This window comes from Lingula anatina, chromosome 3, assembly GCF_051362555.1.
Source record: "Lingula anatina isolate TDL-2025a chromosome 3, LinAna3.0, whole genome shotgun sequence".
NCBI classification, from domain to species: Eukaryota; Metazoa; Brachiopoda; class Lingulata; order Lingulida; family Lingulidae; genus Lingula; species Lingula anatina.
The window spans coordinates 27257406-27276549 of NC_141769.1; the positions used below are offsets into that span (position 1 = coordinate 27257406).

Consider the following 19144-nt stretch of genomic DNA (forward strand, 5'->3'; position numbering starts at 1 on the left):
TGTACAGATTGATTGCCTTATAAAGGCCACGGCTAGAGTGAAATGTGATATACATCACAACGAAAACATTGAATAGAAATTGTTACAACGACACAGAAATCACAGGCCTATAATAAACTGCGATTATTATAATCTATACTAGGACAAAGAATGCACTCACGCGGGTTACATGCTTTTAGTAGGTTATCAAAGGGGGAACAAGAAACAACAACAATGTTAGGCCTACAAACGATGGACATAAAGACTACTTTGGTTTAGTGACTATTTTTTATGCTTACACGAATAAAAACAAAACGTTTCACTGGTCCAAGTTTAATGAGTAATGATTTGAATAAAAATTACCAATTAGGGCCTAATGTTTTATTTTAATTCTACATTTTAACGGTAAGATCCCGATCAAATAACGCAATTAGCGAAACAATCCATATTATTTTAGGAATGTTGAAAAGAAAAACTTTTTACCTGAGTTATATTTTTCCTATTAATTTATTTATGTATTCTACTACTACTACTACTACTACTACTACATGTACTACTACTACTACTACTAGGCCTACTACTACTACTACTACTACTACTACTACTACTACTACTACTATTATCATTATCTGGCCCTTATTTTTATTTTTGTAATCGTGTTGTGGAAAAAATATTGTGTTGATTTGAAGAACTATTTTAGATTACCTTTAATCAAATAGGGATTTCTGAAAAGATCAAATTAGTGATTTACATGTAGGCTACAAATATTGAAACAAATCATTTATACGTTTTTTTAGTTAATATGAGGTAACAAAGGATTCTTATATAGGCCTACAGCAAAATCTCGCCACTGAGATTTTAAACATCGCTGGCTGAAAACCTTGCAGACACAATTAAAAGTCTTTCCCCTCCGGAGTAGGCATAGAACTGGTCATGGACAATGCTTTTTTAACACTTCGAAGTAGAAAGAAAAAAGTCGCTTGCATATAGGGCCTACAGTTATAATCAAATACACTGCAGGCCTTTTTGCTTTTCAATGTTTTTTCTAAATTCAGTTACATATTGGCCCTAAAGTGACCTTGATATTCAAATCAATTAATTTTAACAAGGCTTCTTGACAAAATTTGGTCAGTGAGTTTACAGCAAATTTCATCTCAACATCAATTCGCATTGTAGGCCTATTTAAATGAGCTAGTCTAACGCTAGGAAAAAATTATCAAAATTCTTTTATGTTTAATTTGTTCTCCTGAAATATACTGGGTATAACGAAGAAATGTGAAAATTAAGGAGTCATTCATTAACTGTTTAAATTTTTTCCAGTTTAGATAATTTAGCCTGTCAATACAGTAACAAAAAGCACAGGTAGGCCTACGCTTTAGTTCCAAAAGCTGTCCCTAGGGATTTTTTGGGTTAGAAGCGATTAATGAAAAGAACGATCTGGAACGACAATGAAAGAAAGACAATTGATGAATTTTCAATTGAAAAAGGGGCAAAATTAAAGAACCTATTATTGCTAAATATTGTGCGGCAACATGCACCGGAAACAAATAGACTTGGTCTGGGATTGTCTTGAAAAAGATGGCTGGAGACGGCAGCATGAACATTTCTGCATTGTTAGATGCTTTGCCAAATTCTGACGATCCACTGAAAACGTTGATACAGATAAAAACCGTCCTTTTTGCAGTCCACCCTTCAGCACTTCGTGACGTTGTCCCAGACGTGTCATTTAGCTCAGTTTTTGACTGTTTAAACTCCTCCAACAGGTGAGCTTAAAAACCAGCGTGATGCTGTCCCTTTGGCACATGCAGACGAATTTTCATTGTAAAAATAATATTGGACGAATATATTTAAACACAGTGAGATGGGAATGGGTTTTGCTAGGTATGACATACAAAGCAAATGCAAATGATATGTTTAGTTATTAGAAATGTTTTTATGGTGCTCTTCTTAGCCAATACATATCCATAACGATGAGACAGCAATTTTGACAATGGAGCTGTATACCGCTATATTTGGTGGTGCTGTTGTGAATGAAGGCCCTATTTCCATGTACTTCATAGGCTTTTGTAGATCGACCTTATTTACATGTATAACTCAACAAGAAAATGGTATATCGCTATTCTTTTGTTAAAGCGAAGAGGTTCAGACATGTTGTGACATATTGGGAAGACTCTTGGAGGCCCTCCAGACACAGGCCTTGCTTATTAATTTTAATGAAGAATTACTGAGAGGTTTGGAGAATCCAAAACAGCCTGTTCGGGAGGTCTGCTTAAAACAGGTAACATTCTTCTTTTTTTTCCCTTTTGTTCTTTACTTCTTTACTCTTTTAAAGGCACCTAAAAGGCACTTAATTTTAAATACAAAGTGTTGTTTTATTTTAGACCTATATGTGTTTTGCTGGATTAACACTTCGTTGATTATGTGATTTGCTGTACTTTCTGTACTAAAAAAAAACAAAAAAAAAAAGCATCATCTACTGCCTGAGACAAGTGCACTTATGCATTGAACCAAAATATTTTGCCAAAACTGACAACTTATAGTTAGGCCATTTACATCCTCAGGTTCAGAGAGCTGCTGAGGAAAACCCCTCAGAGTTGATGACATATTCTGACATCTTGCTAGTTATTATCAAACAGCTGGGAGATAAAAGTATTGGAGTCGCCAAGGCTGCTGGAAAGGTGCTGATCAATCTAGGTGGGTAAACGTGTTTGATTCTTGTGTCATTGTTCTTTGTTGCTTGAGGATGTTATTGTTTGTCTCTGTTGTTATTGTTTATGAAGATAGAAGCAATATTTTGAAAAAAATAGCATAATATATGTTAAATCTTATTGGCTTTAACTTAGTGATATTTTTGATTGAATTGTTTTACAAACATGCTTTTGAGTCTGAATTGGCTACTGAAATTAAGAATTTTAGCCATTTTGGTAGTCTTCTTTGCCTGATTTGACATGATTATACACTGCATTTTGTGCCTTCTGTATTACATGAATGTCATTTCTTACTTTGGCTATATAACATATGGAATGATTATTTTACAGGTAGAAATATGAGTTGCCTACAAGGTCTGTCACAGGGTGTTATACTGGAGAAACTGTATAATATGTCAGATTGTTATTTTACAGGTACAAATATGAGTTGCCTTCAAGGTCTGTCACAGGGTGTTATGCTGGAGAAACTCCGCAGTGTGATGGAACAAGATGACATAACTAGGTATAGGGTACATGAGGTAAGAATAACAGAAAAAAGCTCATTTTAGAAATTAATAATAAGAATAATAATTGACCATTAGTGAGTTAACATTTATTGACTCTTTAAACTAAGTACTCTCAGTGTTCATTGCAGATTACAAAAAATTAAGTTTTAATACTTCTGAGAAAAATACATTAATTTAGTGTTATCGTTAAAGTTTTTTCCTAAGACTAAATACATTATCAATAAATAATTATTTTTAATAACATATATCAGTATATATTCAATATATTATACTGAATTAAAAAGAAAATTGTCACTTTTTTCTTGTGAAAAAGTGATTCAGATATTTTACCAGATATTAATTGTTTACCAGTATTGAAATGTTTTAAGGGCGTAGGCCCATCTGTCTTGATTTTTAAACTGATCAGCCACAACAATATGTCCCTCAGAATCGATAGCTACACTTAAAGGTTTCCTAAGTCCATCCATCTCATTGAGCAAATGTTTGATGAATTGGCCATTGAGACTTAACATGACCACCCTCTTATTGCATTGATCAGCAATGAAAATGTGACCATGTCCATCCGTGCAAACCCCTGAGGGGTAGTACAACTGATTGTTACTGGACCCACTCCGGCCAGGGGTGCCGTGGCTAAAAACAACTTGACCAGTGTCCAGTGAGAGAGTATAGAAGCAGTGGTGGTCATGATCTGTTAGCAAGATATTTTCATTTGCTCTATCAACAGTCAGGCAGAAGGGGGTTATATCTTTGTTAATGTGTATTACTTTCACCACATGTCCACTGTCGGGACTGAATGAAAAGACACTTCGATGTTGCTTATCGTACACCAGAAGATGTCCCTGTTTGCTTATAGTCAGAGGCCCGGGCTTCTGAAGGGCATGGCCTCCAAAACTATTTGACAGCACACCTGTCGGTGAATACACTTTTAAGTCCTTGTCAACACTGTCAGAGAGATAAATATGGCCTGAGTCAGACACAGCCATATTGTGGTATCCTCCAGTAGTCGCTGGAATGCAGGTCTTAAACTGGCCATTGCTGCCACGTAGAAGTTCAAGAACTGAGCATGATTTCTCATTTCCTTCTCTTACGTAGATGCGACTGCCGGTGTGGTCTGTGGCCATGGCATAGGAATAGAATGCTTTGTCGGATGATCTCGTGGCTGATGCTTTTAGCAATTTTGGTCTGGACATCTTTTATATTTTCATGGCTGCTTTTTATCAGTCAGTGAGGCAATATGCGAGTAACTTTTGTATAGAATAAGTATTCATGGAAAACCCTTCCATCACTGAGTAAAAGATTAATCATGTTTCATGTTTTGTATGTGATCCATGAAAATGTGTTACAAATTGAGCCATGTCTGCTTGGATATCTGTCTGAATTATATCACAACTGTAGAATTTATATTGGACTGTAAGGAATAATTTGGATGATATCTGAAATCAAACAAAAATTATTATTGTAAAAATGTATTTGCTTAACAATTAAGGTAGTCATAATTGAAAAAAAAAAAAACAGCATAAGTATGTGACACATTGGTCAAGTGACATCAGTTTATCATGTTTCTTGTTGCAGTTGACTTTCACACCAAGTATGATGAATTCTGACTAAAAAAGTTATTATCTTAAAGTTTCTAAAACCCCCAAGACAAGGGGTACCAGTATTAATTGCACTACCACATGGAGCAGTTATTATATTTACAGATATGTGTGCATGTAAAAGATACAGGGTGGGTAACTGGTTCCCCAGCCCATAGAGAGAGAAATGTACATCAGCCTCTTGATACTTGTAATGCTAAACACACAGTGAAAAATGATATACTGGCCAAAGGAACAGCATACACTAAAAATAAATTAGCTAGCCATGTACTCTTTACATTGACCAGAAATTGTGAAGCTCTAGCTTATTTTTATGTAATGTGGTTGCTTAACTGACAGTGAATTACATTTACTGGTAGTTCAGAAACCCTTTACCTAACTTACATATCATACAAGTTGTGTGACCTTCCTTGATGTAATATAAAGTTCCCTGTCACACATACCAGTATGTGGCTGGCTAACCACTACTTCTTGCCTCCAAATGTTTGTGCACCAGTTCTGTTGAATACCATGTCTATTGAAATATTATGCTTCAGATATAATGGGGCTATACAATAGCTGCAGATGCTTTTCATTTTCAGGCCACATTTGGCTTTGATTGTATTATTACATGCACAATATGCATTCATATTTTTGTGTATGCTCTTGTAGAAAAATTGCCTGTGAGATAGACTATTTGCAGTTCAAGTTATGTTTTGAATTTTTTTTGGGGGGGGGGGAGAGATTTTTAGTGAAATTTCAAATTTTTTTCTAATGATTTCACATCTATATAGACATTTTTATTCATGCATGTTCTAGTAATTCTTTGATGTGAGACATTAATCAAAAATATTTGATTCATCTTATTTCCTCCAGGTGTTCATAGAGATCTCCCAGAACTCCCCGGAGGCCTTGTTGATGTGCTCAAGCAATGGCTTCTTGCAGCCACTGATCAATGACATGTATAAAGATGACATCTTGGTTCAGCTGAACTGTATTGAAATGCTGTCACAGCTAGCAATGTGTGAACATGGTCTGTTGTATCTGGACCAGCAAGGGGTTCTGGGAAAATTGGAGACCATGATGGGAAATATTGAGTCTGACCCAATGATGGGACTTCTGCTTCCTGGTAACTTGTAGTTGGTTCAAATGTGTTTTCTTTTTAAGTGTTTGTTTATTTGTTTGTTTTTAATGATTAAGCATTATATACTATATATATATATATATATATATATATATATATATATAAACATGTTGAGTTCAATATATATAATGTATGTGAAATGTTGTTCAAGTCAGTCAGTACTTACGTGGAGAAATGATATATGACTTTATAAAGAATTTAAGAGGGTTAAGATTTAGGATATTGTATTCAAATTATTATTTTTAAGATTTGATTTACTGTAATTTTCTGTTAAAATTAGAGCATCACACATCTTGTTCAATCTGCATTCAACTTTTAGTTTTATCATATTAGTGACATAAAAAAAAGTACCTAGGATTCATAAGAACTTGAATGTACAGGTACATGTAACTTCAATCGATCTTTATGTTATTATTGTTTTTTTTAGGTCTCATCAAATTCTTTGGCAGTGTTGCCTTCCTTCACCCTAAAGAGATCATGACCAAGTACAAGACTTTTGTGAACATGGTGTTTTCTTATCTGGAGTGCCAGGATGTTACTCTGAGGGGCGTGGCCGTCCAGACCCTGGGGTTTATAGGAAGCACTGCAGAGGGAAAGTTGACTTTTGATAAAATGGGTATTTATCTCTTCTATGTTACTAACACTTTTGCTTGCGTATAATTAATTCTGCACTCAGTTTATAATAGTTTAATTAAATAGAAGATGCTGGTAATCAGTCTTTATTTACCCCAGTATTTTTTCAGTGCTTTATAATAAATTCACTGAGACATAAAGAAACTTTTTCAGTTGAATTTTTAATACAGTAGAAAGCAAACCTGTCTCCAGTAAAATGTTCACTATTTTATACTTAAACACAATCACAACTGACAAATTTAATACTGTTCCACTTTGTAAATACGGTAGCTGCATTACAATATTTTTACAATAAATTGTTACAACTGACACATCTTAAAACTTGTTACTAGATGTTCACACTTAACACATCTTAACACTTATTCTGTCTAGTGAGGAATGCTGTAGAAGACAGTTCTGTTGGTGAATAGTGTAAATATTGTTGATGAAGTCAATACAAGACATGAATCGCTTAACAATTCATCAAGTAAATAGTTTTGATTGCTACTGCTCAAACTGTAAGCATAAACATGTGACCGGTGATCACTTTGTACAGACAACACAGGCCAATTCTCGGCCAGCCACATAGTTAGGACAGGGGAGAGTACCGCAGCCACTTTCCACGACATACCACAATGCCCCATTTTGATCCCCGTCCCCTCCTTCGTTAACTTCTGGGGCCTCGTCCACACATACGTACTCAGCCCTGTGGTGACTGTGATGGGCAGCCATGATGTAGCCATTGTACTCTATGGTCCAGCCAGCTGGACACGCTTTCATGGCAGGGATCATCACTGTGGTCGCGCGTGTGGGGACGTAACACAAAGCACAGACTGCGGTCTCCTGGTTCAGTCTTTCTGTTTTGGGAGTGTTTGTCTTCAGGAAGGGGTCATAGCCGTTAATCTCCATCTCAACACCGTATATGTAGGAATTTGACTGGAAGCCATCTTTGTGTGTGCCCCATTCAGGCTGGTGTGGCAGGCAGAGAAAGTTGCTACCGCTGCCCGCGTGTTTAAACCATGACCCAGCAGCAATACCTGTAATGAAGAAATTCATGTTTATTGACTTAATACTCCAATTCTCAACACACGTTTCCATTTTAAATTATCAAATCATTGGAAAAGATGCACTTTAACTTAGAAAGAATTTTGCTGTGGCACCCCAGGATAAATACAGTATGCTGATTGATTTATTTACATGCAACCGGGTATCCTCATACAGTACAAGGTCTTCATCTAACACTTAACAATTTTAATGCAAATAACAGGTTATTAGAATGTTTTTGATTGTGTGTATAAAAAAGATAACCTGGTTAATGAAGATAAACTAAGTTACCAAGCAAATTAATACAAATACTTGCCATTGTAGATGAGTTCTACTCCTTTTGCACAACTTGTTCTTCCCCATCTGATGTAGGTTGTGCCACCTGCAAGCCCTGTAATGTAGAAATATAGTTGTATCATATTTCATGCATTCATATCATCAGATTAATAATGATATATTTTACCTTATGCTTTACTTTAGACACCCTCCCACTCCCTATCTCCCCCCCTCCAAGAAAAAAAAAATAAAATTTTTGAAATTTTTTTAAAAATTAAAAAAAAAATCGAAAAAGTATTGGATTTATTTGAGTTCAAACAAGTACTGTTTGTAGGTGTGTCAGTACATGCTGAAAATGGGCAGATTTAAATGGACTAGCTGATATTGTGTTAGATGTGTCCTGAGTTGATGGAGCCAGTGTGTTGTACAGGGCTGGATGAGATGGTCCCTTACCTGGCTGTTGTGATTTACGCACTTTTTTCGTGACATTGGCTTGGCGTCTTTGTCGTATGTGCTCATGGGAATCAATTGCCTTCTTTATACTCTCAATTGCAAGGCTCATTCCGTCCTCTTTTTCTTTTTCGTATTGCTGATCAGCTTGTTTCTGAAATATACTTAACATTATGAAACAATGTATATTTTGTTGATGGTTTCTTACATCTTTACTTCTAAATTAAATTTTATCGTCCAGTATAACGGTCTATATAAAAAACTAGCAAATAGAGAACGCATAGAGAACGGAACAAGAAAATTTGCATTGTCATTTTTTGCTCCCAAACCCTCTTAGAAAAGAAAACAAGATTCTGTAAGCCTAAAGTGTCTTCTCTCTTTTGCTCTTTTGTGCAAAGATGGGGTTGGGGCCAGGGGTTAAACATATTTTTCTCTCAGGTCTGTCTGCCCTCCCCCTCCTTTATGCCAGACTACTTGTGGTTGTCTAGATGTTAATGAAATGTCACATCCTTTGTTTTCAATCAAAAAGGGTTAACATTTTTGTTCACCATCTGTTTAATCACTTTATGTATTGAAAAAATAAAAATAATGAGTGCTGTGATACATAGTTCAGCAAAACGAATTTGGTAAAGAAACAATATTTTGTGAAAGGTGGGTTTAATTTCCTCATACCTCATGCTCAGCAAGTATCAATCTGTCTTTGGCACTGCTATCTTCCTCCTCTGTATCTTTCCCATCTGGTCTACAATTGATATTGGAAAACAGAAGAAAACTACAAACAAAGAGAAAGAAAATACTTCTCTGCTTCATGGCAATGGTGGATCTTCCTTTTGAAGCTGCAGAGTTTCCAGAGGAATCGACTGCCAGGGGAATCGACTTCTTGTGTGAATTGATGCACTAGGCAGCACTATTTATATACAGTATTTTACCGAGGAAGTGATATTTGATCCAAATCCTGCCAATTAATTCCTAAAAACAACTGGGTTTCCTTTTCATAAGTACAGGCCAATGTGTTTAAGTTAGATTTTCACGTGAAAGCATTAATTGTCTACCTTTTTTAGTTCCTAAAGAAAATTTGGTTGCAATAGCTGCATTTTTGGGTGGATGAATCTGACTTAGTATGGCGCATTTAAAGGAAAGATTTAATGGTGAATTTTAGTATGGAATCCTGTTTTTAAGTTTGTAAATCATTTGTAGAATCACAGAAGAAGCTATACTTTTGGTACTGAATGTTTTACAGACAGATTTTCATAGATTGCAATGTCTGCTGGTCAGAGTTATAAAATTATAAACATTGAGGTAGAACATTGCATTTATTTACATCTTATTGTAAACTACTTATATGACAGTATGGTAGAAATAAATCCATGCCAAATTTAACTTACATAAGGACAACTATGTAGAATTTCTATTTTAGTTTTTATTACCTCCGCCAAGGAGGTTATGTTTTCACCCCTGTTTGTCTGTTTGTTTGTTTGTCTGTCTGTCATCAACATAACTCAAAAAGCTATGGACTGATTTTGATGAGCCAAGGAAAAGATGATTAGTTTTTGGTGGTGATCTGGATCAATAATCAATCAATAATCAATAATAATAAAAAATTGCTGCCTTGGTGGAGGTCTGCGCTCGAAGTGCTTTTCTAGTTTCTAGAATATAAAAGGATACTTGGACCTAAGTGCTTTCAAACTTTGAACCAAGAAGACTTCCTTTCCCAAAGGACATTAAAACTTTTCTTTAAGTATCTCGATGTACTTGACTTGTATATCATTTGGTTTGTTTGTTTGGAAAAGTTCAGAATGTTGATTAATAGTAACTGCTTTGACATTATAATAAATGCCTGCCAGCACACTACTAAGGAACTCATTTCTGGCATTAGGGCACATATGTCACCTTATTTTACTGTATTTGATAGCAACAGACACATCAAAATCACTGATTTACTTCTCAAGTTCTTGTTAAAATTATATTGTAACATACTTTGAGTGCGTGGCATTCCCAGGTTTCAGCATTTAATGAGAATAACCCTCCTTTCTGTACTTTAAATCCATCCAGTCATTGTAGCTACCGGCCGCGGAAACCATGTGAAACCGTCAGTGAGAATTTCCATTGTATCTTTCCATTACTGTCCTTGGGTATTATTTTTCTCTTGTAAAACAGTTTTCTCTTCATATCCCTGCATTTTGTCTTATAGGCATAATTACAAAGTTGCATGTTCCAGATAGATGTGTGTGGTTGTTTTATATATATATATATATATATATATATATATATATATATGCACAACAGTAAATTTAAAAAGTTTCTTGAGAAGATGATTATAATAATGAATGATGAGTACATTGAATGCGCTCAGTTGTATAGAAATTCATTTAATTGGACATACTGTATTTTTAAAATGAACTTTTATTATTGATTTTTAGGGCCAGTGGTTCCAGCAGCAGTAGAGAGAATTGGAAAGCTAGTCAAGGAACCTCCATCAGAACAGAGGGTGATAGCACTAAACAGTGTGGCAAACCTACTGAAACTGAAGGTAACAAACTGGTAGAGAATGTATTACAATTTTTGTTTTGTTGTAGCTTAATTTAGACATATTTTGTGAAATTATTTGAGTCTTTGTAAGTTAACAGTTTGATATAATATACAATGCAGAAAGTTTTTGTGAGTGAAATATTTTGTGCTTTTGACTTATCATTTTTACTTTATATTTTTGGTTTTAAAGATCAGTGCTTTACCTATCACATAACTGACTTGTGGTTGAATTCATCAGACCCCCCCTCCCCTAAATTAGGAAAAAAGTTTTCATGTATGTAAAGAGCATGATTCCATTTATTTTCATACTCAAATGAACCTCTTCAATCATATTTACATGTATTTCCTATATATATATATATTGATGCATTGGGCAGCACTATTTATATATTTTACCAAGGACGTGATATTTGATCCAAATCCTGCCAATTAATTCCTAAAAACAATTGGGTTTCCTTTTCATAAGTACAGGCCAATGTGTTTAAGTTAGATTTTCACTTGAAAGCATTAATCTTTTTTAGTTCCTAAAGAAAATTTGGTTGCAATAGGTGCATTTTTGGGTGGATGAATCAGACATAATATGGTGCATTTAAAGGAAAGTTTTAATGGTGAATTTTAGTATGGAATCCTGTTTTTTTTTTTAAATTTGTGAATCAGAATGGCAGAAGGAGCTATACTTTTTGTACTGAATGTTTTACAGACAAAATTTGAAAGATTGCAATGTCTGCTGGTTAGAGTAATAAAATTATAAACATTGATGTAGAACATCGCATTTATTGACATCTTATTGTAAACTACTTATATGTCAGTATGATAGAAATTACCCCATGCCAAATTGAACTTACAGGACAACTATGTAGAATTTCTATTTTAGTTTTTATTACCTCTGCCAATATATATATATATTTTTTTAAAAAAGGTACCAGACCAAACTGAAGAGTTACTCAATCTCACAGAATCTTGGTTCAGAAGAATCTCTCCAAAGCCCATGGAGGTTCTTCACAATATCACCCTGCAGCCTTTCACCGAGCTTAAGACTGCAGCATTGAATGTTTACACTGTCGTGGCCGCCCAACCTTGGGGACAGCATATGTTTAAGGAACACCCTGGGTTTACAGAGTACCTTCTGGACCGATCAACAGAAACGACAAAGGAAGGAAAAGATGGAAAATTTGAGATTGTTAAAACTCTTGTTGAATCTCCTACGGCTGTGGAGATATTTGGTCAGCCATATTTCTTACGTCTTCGAACTTACCACAAGGAAGGGCCTTATTATGTAAGGACTGAGTCTTCAGTGGCTTCGGAAGGAGACAACTAGCTTTATTGAACTGCTTTCCATTATCAGCTTGGTTATCGAAATTATTTGAAAAACAAAGCTGAAACTTTTTCCAATACGTTTATTCTGGAATTTTTGATAAACACCAAAGTTCATAATAACAGTTCTGATAAAAGACCAGAAAGCATGGATAGAACCATTGATATCTCCAGTGAAACTTCTGGATTTAATGAATTTATATAGACAACTTTTATGTCAGTATATTCCAAAGAAATATAATAAAAGTGTATTTCTCTTAATATACATTTTATTGAAGTTTGGAAAAAAAAATAATAAAAAACAAGATAACCAAATATTCATTAAAATGCACAAGGACATCTGTGATAGTTGTTTTTGCAAGTTAAATAAAATGTTGTTTGGGATTGTGCTTTCTGTAAGCTGTAAGTATAAAATTTCTGTACATATAGGCTTTCTTGGGATTTTCATACACTTTTCCCAAATAATGGACTTGACTATTTAAAAGACAAATTGTATTATCACAGATGTAAGTACATGTATGTTTCAACCTGGAACTAAGAAGAAGACACATTTCAGTGTAGATTAATTTGATCAGCAGCTCTTGACAAGGACATTCTGTACGTCACTGTAATAACTTGAGTGTATAACATTCATTAATGAAAAAAAAAAAAAAAAACGGAAAAAATTCAGACATGGAGAGAGTGCCTGTCCAATTAGTCTTGGCTGCTTGAAATGCCAGAGGACCTATAAGATTTTTCATATCCCTGGTCCTCTGGACTGACAAGGTTTATGTGAAAATACAATACATAATAATAATAATAATAAATAACATGTAAACATAGACTAACGAGAACAAAATATTTAGTTCGGACCAGCTCAGAACTGGGAGGACCTGCACATTTCTTGTACTGTAGTGCAGGTTCTCTGGACCATTAGTATCTCCTAAAATTCACTTAAGTTCACTGTGTTCTTTGGCTTGTAAAGTACATTGTAATTGCAGTTTGATTGCTTTATGACAATACTTAAAAAAAAATATATATTTATACTTTCAATTCTCTCAGAGTCAGTAAATAGGAAATACTCCAAGAAAATGCTCTGTAAAACGTAAGGGGTGGTTAAAAGGATCATCAGCGATACATAATTTTGCACCAATAAAATAACCATTGCATGCTGAATATGACGTACAATGCACTTGACATGTTACATCACTTGTATTGAGGAAATTAGGGCATGTTTACAACTATGGAATATTTTATGTCATATTTAACTTTTTAATAATGTTTTTAGTATATACATTATAAGAAAATACACCACACCTTAAAAGAGGCCTATATGCAAAAAGTTGTACACAAAGTGGCCTATATAATGGGATCAACCAATGAATGTGGAAAAATGTTTGTGAGGACCAGTCACAAACATTTATCTACCGTACCACCCCAACCATTACCCACCTTGTGATATATCTTACTGGTAATACCATTATTTTAAGCTCCACTACACTGGATTTAATCTCAAATTCTGGAATAACATAAAACTATAAAAATATATACTATTAACACCTATACAATGATATGTTAGACACCATTTATGGAAATATATGACATAAGAATGTAATAAAAGCAGTAACAACTTTATGAGAGACTGGAACATAAGCCCAGAATTTTTAGCCATTTCTTTCAAACTAGAGGCCATATAAAACTTTGTAATACAATACTACCTCATAGTGCATTAAGTAAGTTTTATCTTGAGTTTTGGAACAGCCTCTAAAATCTACATGTACAGCAAGGTCTGTTTGCACTCAACATGTTTTCATATATCTTGATCTGAGCGGCATCAGTTAGTTAGGTAACGAACACTCCTTTCTCCAGTTGCAGAGGTGCTTCTATGTTCCTTACCTAAAATAATAACATAAAATGAGGACAAAATATTAAAACGAGTTGCAGCACAGCTTCTGTTACAAAATAATGTACTTAACATTTTTACCTTAACTTAATTTATACAGTTAATAGCAAAATTGTCATATATTTATATTTACTAGTAAGCCATTTAATATTTATCATTCACAAAACTCCTTTTATTTTTTTTATTTTAATCCCCAATAAATGCCTTTGAACTGAATATCAGTTACAATTTCCACTGAATGTGGGCACTGCTAATTATTCCAATCTGTCCTGAAATATTTACTCGTAATGAAAAAATTAATAAGGAAAAAATATTTAAATAAATAAAAAGAAATAAATCCTAATTCTTTGTAAAAAATATTTACTTGTGATGAAAAAATTAATAAGGAAAAGAAATATATAAATAAATAAAAAGAAAGAAACCGTAATACTTTGTAAAAACAATAATTCACCTTGTGTTTACTCAGAAATCATAAATCCATCAGCAGTGATGCGCATCTCTCGTGACCAATGGCAAGTAGAATCTCGTGTAACTTGCCTACCGTGGCATCCATCTTTTTCTCCCAACAAGCCAAAACTTTCTCAAATGGCCGCCTCTCACTCTGCGCCCACAGTGCGATAAGATTCTGGTAATTTTCTATACCCATCAGTTCAGCTGCCAGCCTCCAATCTTTTCCTAAAAATAACATGTAAAATATCTATGTTTAATCTCTCCCTCTTTTTCTCTCGCTTTCTGTGTTTGTGTTTGTTAAATTGACACATCTCAGTACTATCTGATACTGTTAGTACTGCAACATCTAACTTGGTATACAAATAAAGTTTTATATTAATTTTTTTAGTTTCCACTCAGCTGAGTCATTATTTCACATCATTACAAAATATTTGCTGCCAATACACAGAATAATGTGTTGTACATGACAAATATGTGAGAGCTGATAAAAGCACTGAAGATTACGAGCCAATACATCAATGCACTTGAACAATAAACAAATGACCATGTGGTAAGAAAGGATGGGTTTAATAGGTCCATTTCTGTGGAAATACAAACAATGAAAGTAAGCGATTTGACGTGTGTGTAATTAATTTGATGATTTGAACAAACTGATCAACCGAAGCAAAAAAGCTACTGACCATCGTCACTTGTAATGCTGACATGGCAGACAATTTCATTTATCTTAGAAAATGGAACTTGTGATATATGCAGCTCAGCTTGCTCAAGTTTCCTCTTTGACTCTGAAATGCATAAAAAATATATATATTGTATTGGTATATATAGCTTTCTTTCCATTTTAACTGTGAAACATTGATTACAATTGTGACATTTTTTTATTTAAAAAAATAAATAATCAAAATTTTCATTTGTTATGATCCCAAAGTAAAAAAAAAAAACTACCAAGGGCAAATCAGATGTTTCAATGATTTTATATTACAACAGTAAATGCTGCTAATATGCAAAGCCTTCAAAAGCACTTTATTGGTTTGTTGTTTCTCACACCTTTGTCAAATGGTTTTTGATCTTTTGTTGACTCTAATGGCTGACTAATGAAAGATTGCAGCAGGTCTGCCAAATCCCTTCGATTGCATGTCACCAAAGCTGTTATCAGTAGTCCGAGATCTGTCTTTGGAGATACAGCATCCACTGCCTCAAGGACTTCTTTGATATTTTTCTCACCCTTAAAATATTTTTTAAAATTATCATTTACATTTTTATCTTGTTAAATTTATTTTCCTTGATTCTCTAATTTTTGAAGGTCTTGACTTTGTTTTTCATGAGTCACTATTTAATCGTTAAAGAGAGGTACTCTAATAATTTCAAGGTTCACCCTTTGATAACTAAAGAGAAGTACTCTAATGGTCTTTAAAAATATGGAATCGGCTGTTTCAAGGACTTATTTGAGATTCAATTCATCCCTGCTATATTAAAACTGATAATTTACATATGTGACTTTTTTCCTTTTCCTTTCAGAACTAAACAATATTTAATAAAGTACAATCAGTAAGTCTAATTGTGAAGCACAACCACATTCCAGCTGTACATGGATGCTCTCTTTCAGTACCTTAAACACATGCTTGGCAGAGGGGCTGATATTAAGGTTGTTCGAAAATGTTTCCAACTCTTCCTCTGTCATCATGGGCATTGCAGCCAGGTCTTTATATGCAGCAGGATTTGAAGAAAAATCCAAACCAAAATATTCAGTTGTAGCTGAAGCACCCTCTGCGCTTTCTGTAGGAAACAAAATGAATTGTGTGAATTTTTAAAGATGCATTTGAAGTCAAATTTCTGCCACAAAACCCAACCAAACTCTTCCATACCATTTCAAATAGCATAACTTAAAGAAATACCAAAGGGCATTTCTTATTTTTTGAAAAATGATATTTGAATTAATATTTTCTGCTTTCTTTCTGTGCTATACAGGGGCGGATTTAGGCCGTCTTCTGGGTCTTCCGGAAGACGGTCAGATTTTCAAGTTTACATTAACGGGTAACTAATTTTTCTGTCGGAAGACGGTCAAAAATGAAGAATGGATCAACAAAGATAATTTGGAAGACTGTCAGAAAATATGTCTGAATCCGCCCCTGCTATATATACCATATTACTCCTTTTTGGCAACTCATGTGAATAACTGTGATATTGTGCTAACAGGAGTAATGCATCATACAGATCAGTTCGGCAGACTTTTATGAACTGGAGGAATGAACAAGTGTAGGTCAATTAAGGCCAGAAATATAAAGGTGTTGTTTTAAAGTTCTTTTATGGTTGATCAAGAGATTAAATTTTTCCCTTGGTATGCCAACTTTATTCTGGTTTATTTGAGTCATACACATGTAAGAAACTAGTAAAAGTGGTTTATATGCATTAAAAGGAATCCAAGCTCGCTTCAAGTAAATTTAAGTCTTGTGTCTTATTGACTACATTTAAGTGCAAATAAAAAAAAATCAATTTATATGAGTTCATTTGCAGACACTGACATATACACACACATGCTAGTGCACACATAAACAAAGGTTCAGACATAGAAACCCAATTAATTCATGAGTAGATTAATAATAATCTTTTTGAAATCAAATCAAATTGACTGTACTAGTACCTCGAACATGGGGCTGCTCTCCAAATGTGGGCTGTTCTGTGATCATTTCGGGCCCTGCACTCTCCAATACAGGCACCTTCAGTTCATCCATCTTTGTCATATCCTCAACCACAGTATCAGGGCTGCTGCTAGTGACAGAGTCATCTTGGAGATTGGCATCTTCAGGTTGTTGTGATCTTGAAATCCCTGGCTGGTGGAGACCTTAAAAAAGTATTCACAAGAATGTCCTGTTGAAGGGGGGGGGGGGGGGGGGGATCCAGTTGTCAGGATAAAAACCATCAATTTCACATTAAATAAAACTTTATCCATATCTCGTTGAAAAAGCAGGAAATAACAGTTGAAAATCACAAATCACTGAGAAAAATGAGGAGTAAAAAGGCGCATAAAGAGTTACAGGAATGGGGGTTTTCACAGATCATGCCTACAAAAATACAAACGTTTCATGCATCTTGGGAAATAAAAAGTGGCTTTCATGGGTAACAGAAATACCCAATGGGACTCTCTCAGTCACAATGTGTCATGTATGACATTAATTACTGTATATTGAGTCCAAAATTAATTGCATACATGTAGTCTGTAATTCATAGTTTATTTTCACTTGTTCTATAACTGCTATATATATATATATATTTTTTTTTTTTTTTTTTTAATACTAAAATGGTAAAATGGTATGGAACTTGAATCAAATAATTTTTAGTGCATATCAAATTTAATTCTGTGCATAGGGTATGTGTTGATAATTTAGCTAATTAAGGGGGTACAGGTTTGAAACAATTTGTGGTATATTTTGTGTGATAAAACATTTCTCATTGGTCATTCTGGATAGATGACTTATCTGGTGAACTGGTGAACTACTTCATGCAGTATGCAGTAGCCTCCAGTTTACAAACACTCATGCAATACAGTACCAATGCATTTGGCAAAATAAAGGACTTTTAATCAAACACAGTGCTGTGTTCTGAGATCATAACTCCGGCTACTATGCATAATGCACAGTGCATACCCTATATATACAAGTATATACTAGTATACACATGCAACTATTTCGATCCATCATATTACCTGCCCTCAGTAACTCCACAAGATGCATAAGCCCAAGGTCTTCCAATGCACCGATGAAGACTTCAAATGCCCATGGTTCCTTTGTCATTAAACACTGTAACAGGATCCTGGATCTTTCTGAAGCAGTGACTCCATCTAGTATCTTTTTCTCATCCTCTGAAGTAAAAACCTGAAAAATTATATTCATTTATTATCATAAATTTGTTTAATGATTTCAACCACATGTAAAAATATTAAAATGTTTATGCTTTCATTCCTAACTGACAAACAACAGGTTCTTTTCAAAAGTTTAATGGTTTATCAAATGCTGACATCAAAAAAATTTTTAAGGGGAAAAAATGATCATACTAACAAATACCATAAAATGAAACACTTCCTTGTATCCCGTGAAAAAGCAGCACAAAAAAGTTTTTGCACAGTAATTTAAACGCCTATTAAAATTTCTGTGACTGAATGTGAACCCCTAAACTTATGCTTGGAAATCCCCGTAAGTGTGAGCCGTGGTAATTAAAAAAGAAAATTCCCTAAAGGTGACAACTCAGCCAACAGTACAACTAATCCATGTCAATATTTGTTAGAATTTTCTGACGTCTGGAGAGTCGAGTGGCATTGCAATATTCACGACTGGAAAGCCCCTGGGTTATAGACAAGATAAGTGTGTACAGTAGATGCGAATAAAATCAATTGCATGTGTGATTCACATCATAAAGTAATGCTATACTTACATTGCTCATCCGATAGAGAACTCGATGTGGCTCCAGGTGCTTGCATAAGGTTTCTTCGTTTATCTGGATGAGATTACGAAACTGATCTGACATCTCCGAAGTTCTAAAAGAAAACCGATCAGAAAACCACGCAGTGTGAGCAGTCGGAGTCAGTGGCAATGATGGGAATTCCTTCAATGGGAATTCCCGTCAACGAAAACGAGGCAATACGTCATTGCTATTTTTATCTATTTTAAGTGCCCTCTATTTCA

At 34.5% G+C, this 19144-nt stretch overlaps 4 protein-coding genes across 7 annotated transcripts; 1 reads left to right on the forward strand and 3 right to left on the reverse strand.

Moving 5' to 3' along the window:
* The first annotated feature begins 1545 nt into the window (after positions 1-1545).
* Positions 1546-12403, forward strand: LOC106167941 (26S proteasome non-ATPase regulatory subunit 5). Of its 3 annotated transcripts, none has more exons than XM_087009265.1 (9): positions 1546-1742; positions 2113-2257; positions 2541-2673; positions 3018-3041; positions 3126-3205; positions 5644-5896; positions 6339-6527; positions 10714-10823; positions 11742-12403. In XM_087009265.1, exons 1-9 carry the CDS (start codon positions 1558-1560, stop codon positions 12138-12140), a joined length of 1518 nt encoding a protein of 505 aa, XP_086865391.1. In that variant the 5' UTR covers positions 1546-1557; the 3' UTR covers positions 12141-12403. The 3 variants fall into 3 exon arrangements, with proteins under 3 accessions (XP_086865391.1, XP_086865393.1, XP_086865392.1); XM_087009267.1 differs by having other exon boundaries at positions 5644-5800; XM_087009266.1 differs by lacking the exon at positions 3018-3041 and having other exon boundaries at positions 3102-3205.
* LOC147763156 (E3 ubiquitin-protein ligase TRIM32-like) lies at positions 3269-5296 on the reverse strand. Its single transcript, XM_087009277.1, has 2 exons — positions 5173-5296; positions 3269-4626 (listed from the first exon to the last, which is right to left on the reverse strand). The coding sequence occupies exon 2, from the start codon at positions 4381-4383 to the stop codon at positions 3538-3540; it is 846 nt and encodes a 281-aa protein (XP_086865403.1). The 5' UTR covers positions 4384-4626; positions 5173-5296; the 3' UTR covers positions 3269-3537.
* Positions 6686-9192, reverse strand: LOC147763157 (uncharacterized). The gene is made up of 4 exons (XM_087009275.1): positions 8966-9192; positions 8297-8447; positions 7884-7958; positions 6686-7560 (listed from the first exon to the last, which is right to left on the reverse strand). The coding sequence occupies exons 1-4, from the start codon at positions 9101-9103 to the stop codon at positions 7067-7069; spliced, it is 858 nt and encodes a 285-aa protein (XP_086865401.1). The 5' UTR covers positions 9104-9192; the 3' UTR covers positions 6686-7066.
* LOC106167942 (uncharacterized) lies at positions 12203-19137 on the reverse strand. Of its 2 annotated transcripts, none has more exons than XM_013546847.2 (8): positions 18894-19137; positions 18169-18337; positions 17107-17307; positions 16075-16241; positions 15513-15690; positions 15149-15250; positions 14470-14693; positions 12203-14011 (listed from the first exon to the last, which is right to left on the reverse strand). In XM_013546847.2, exons 1-7 carry the CDS (start codon positions 18984-18986, stop codon positions 14488-14490), a joined length of 1116 nt encoding a protein of 371 aa, XP_013402301.2. In that variant the 5' UTR covers positions 18987-19137; the 3' UTR covers positions 12203-14011; positions 14470-14487. The 2 variants fall into 2 exon arrangements, with proteins under 2 accessions (XP_013402301.2, XP_086865398.1); XM_087009272.1 differs by having other exon boundaries at positions 18169-18324; positions 18894-19037.
* Between the last annotated feature and the right edge of the window lie 7 nt (positions 19138-19144).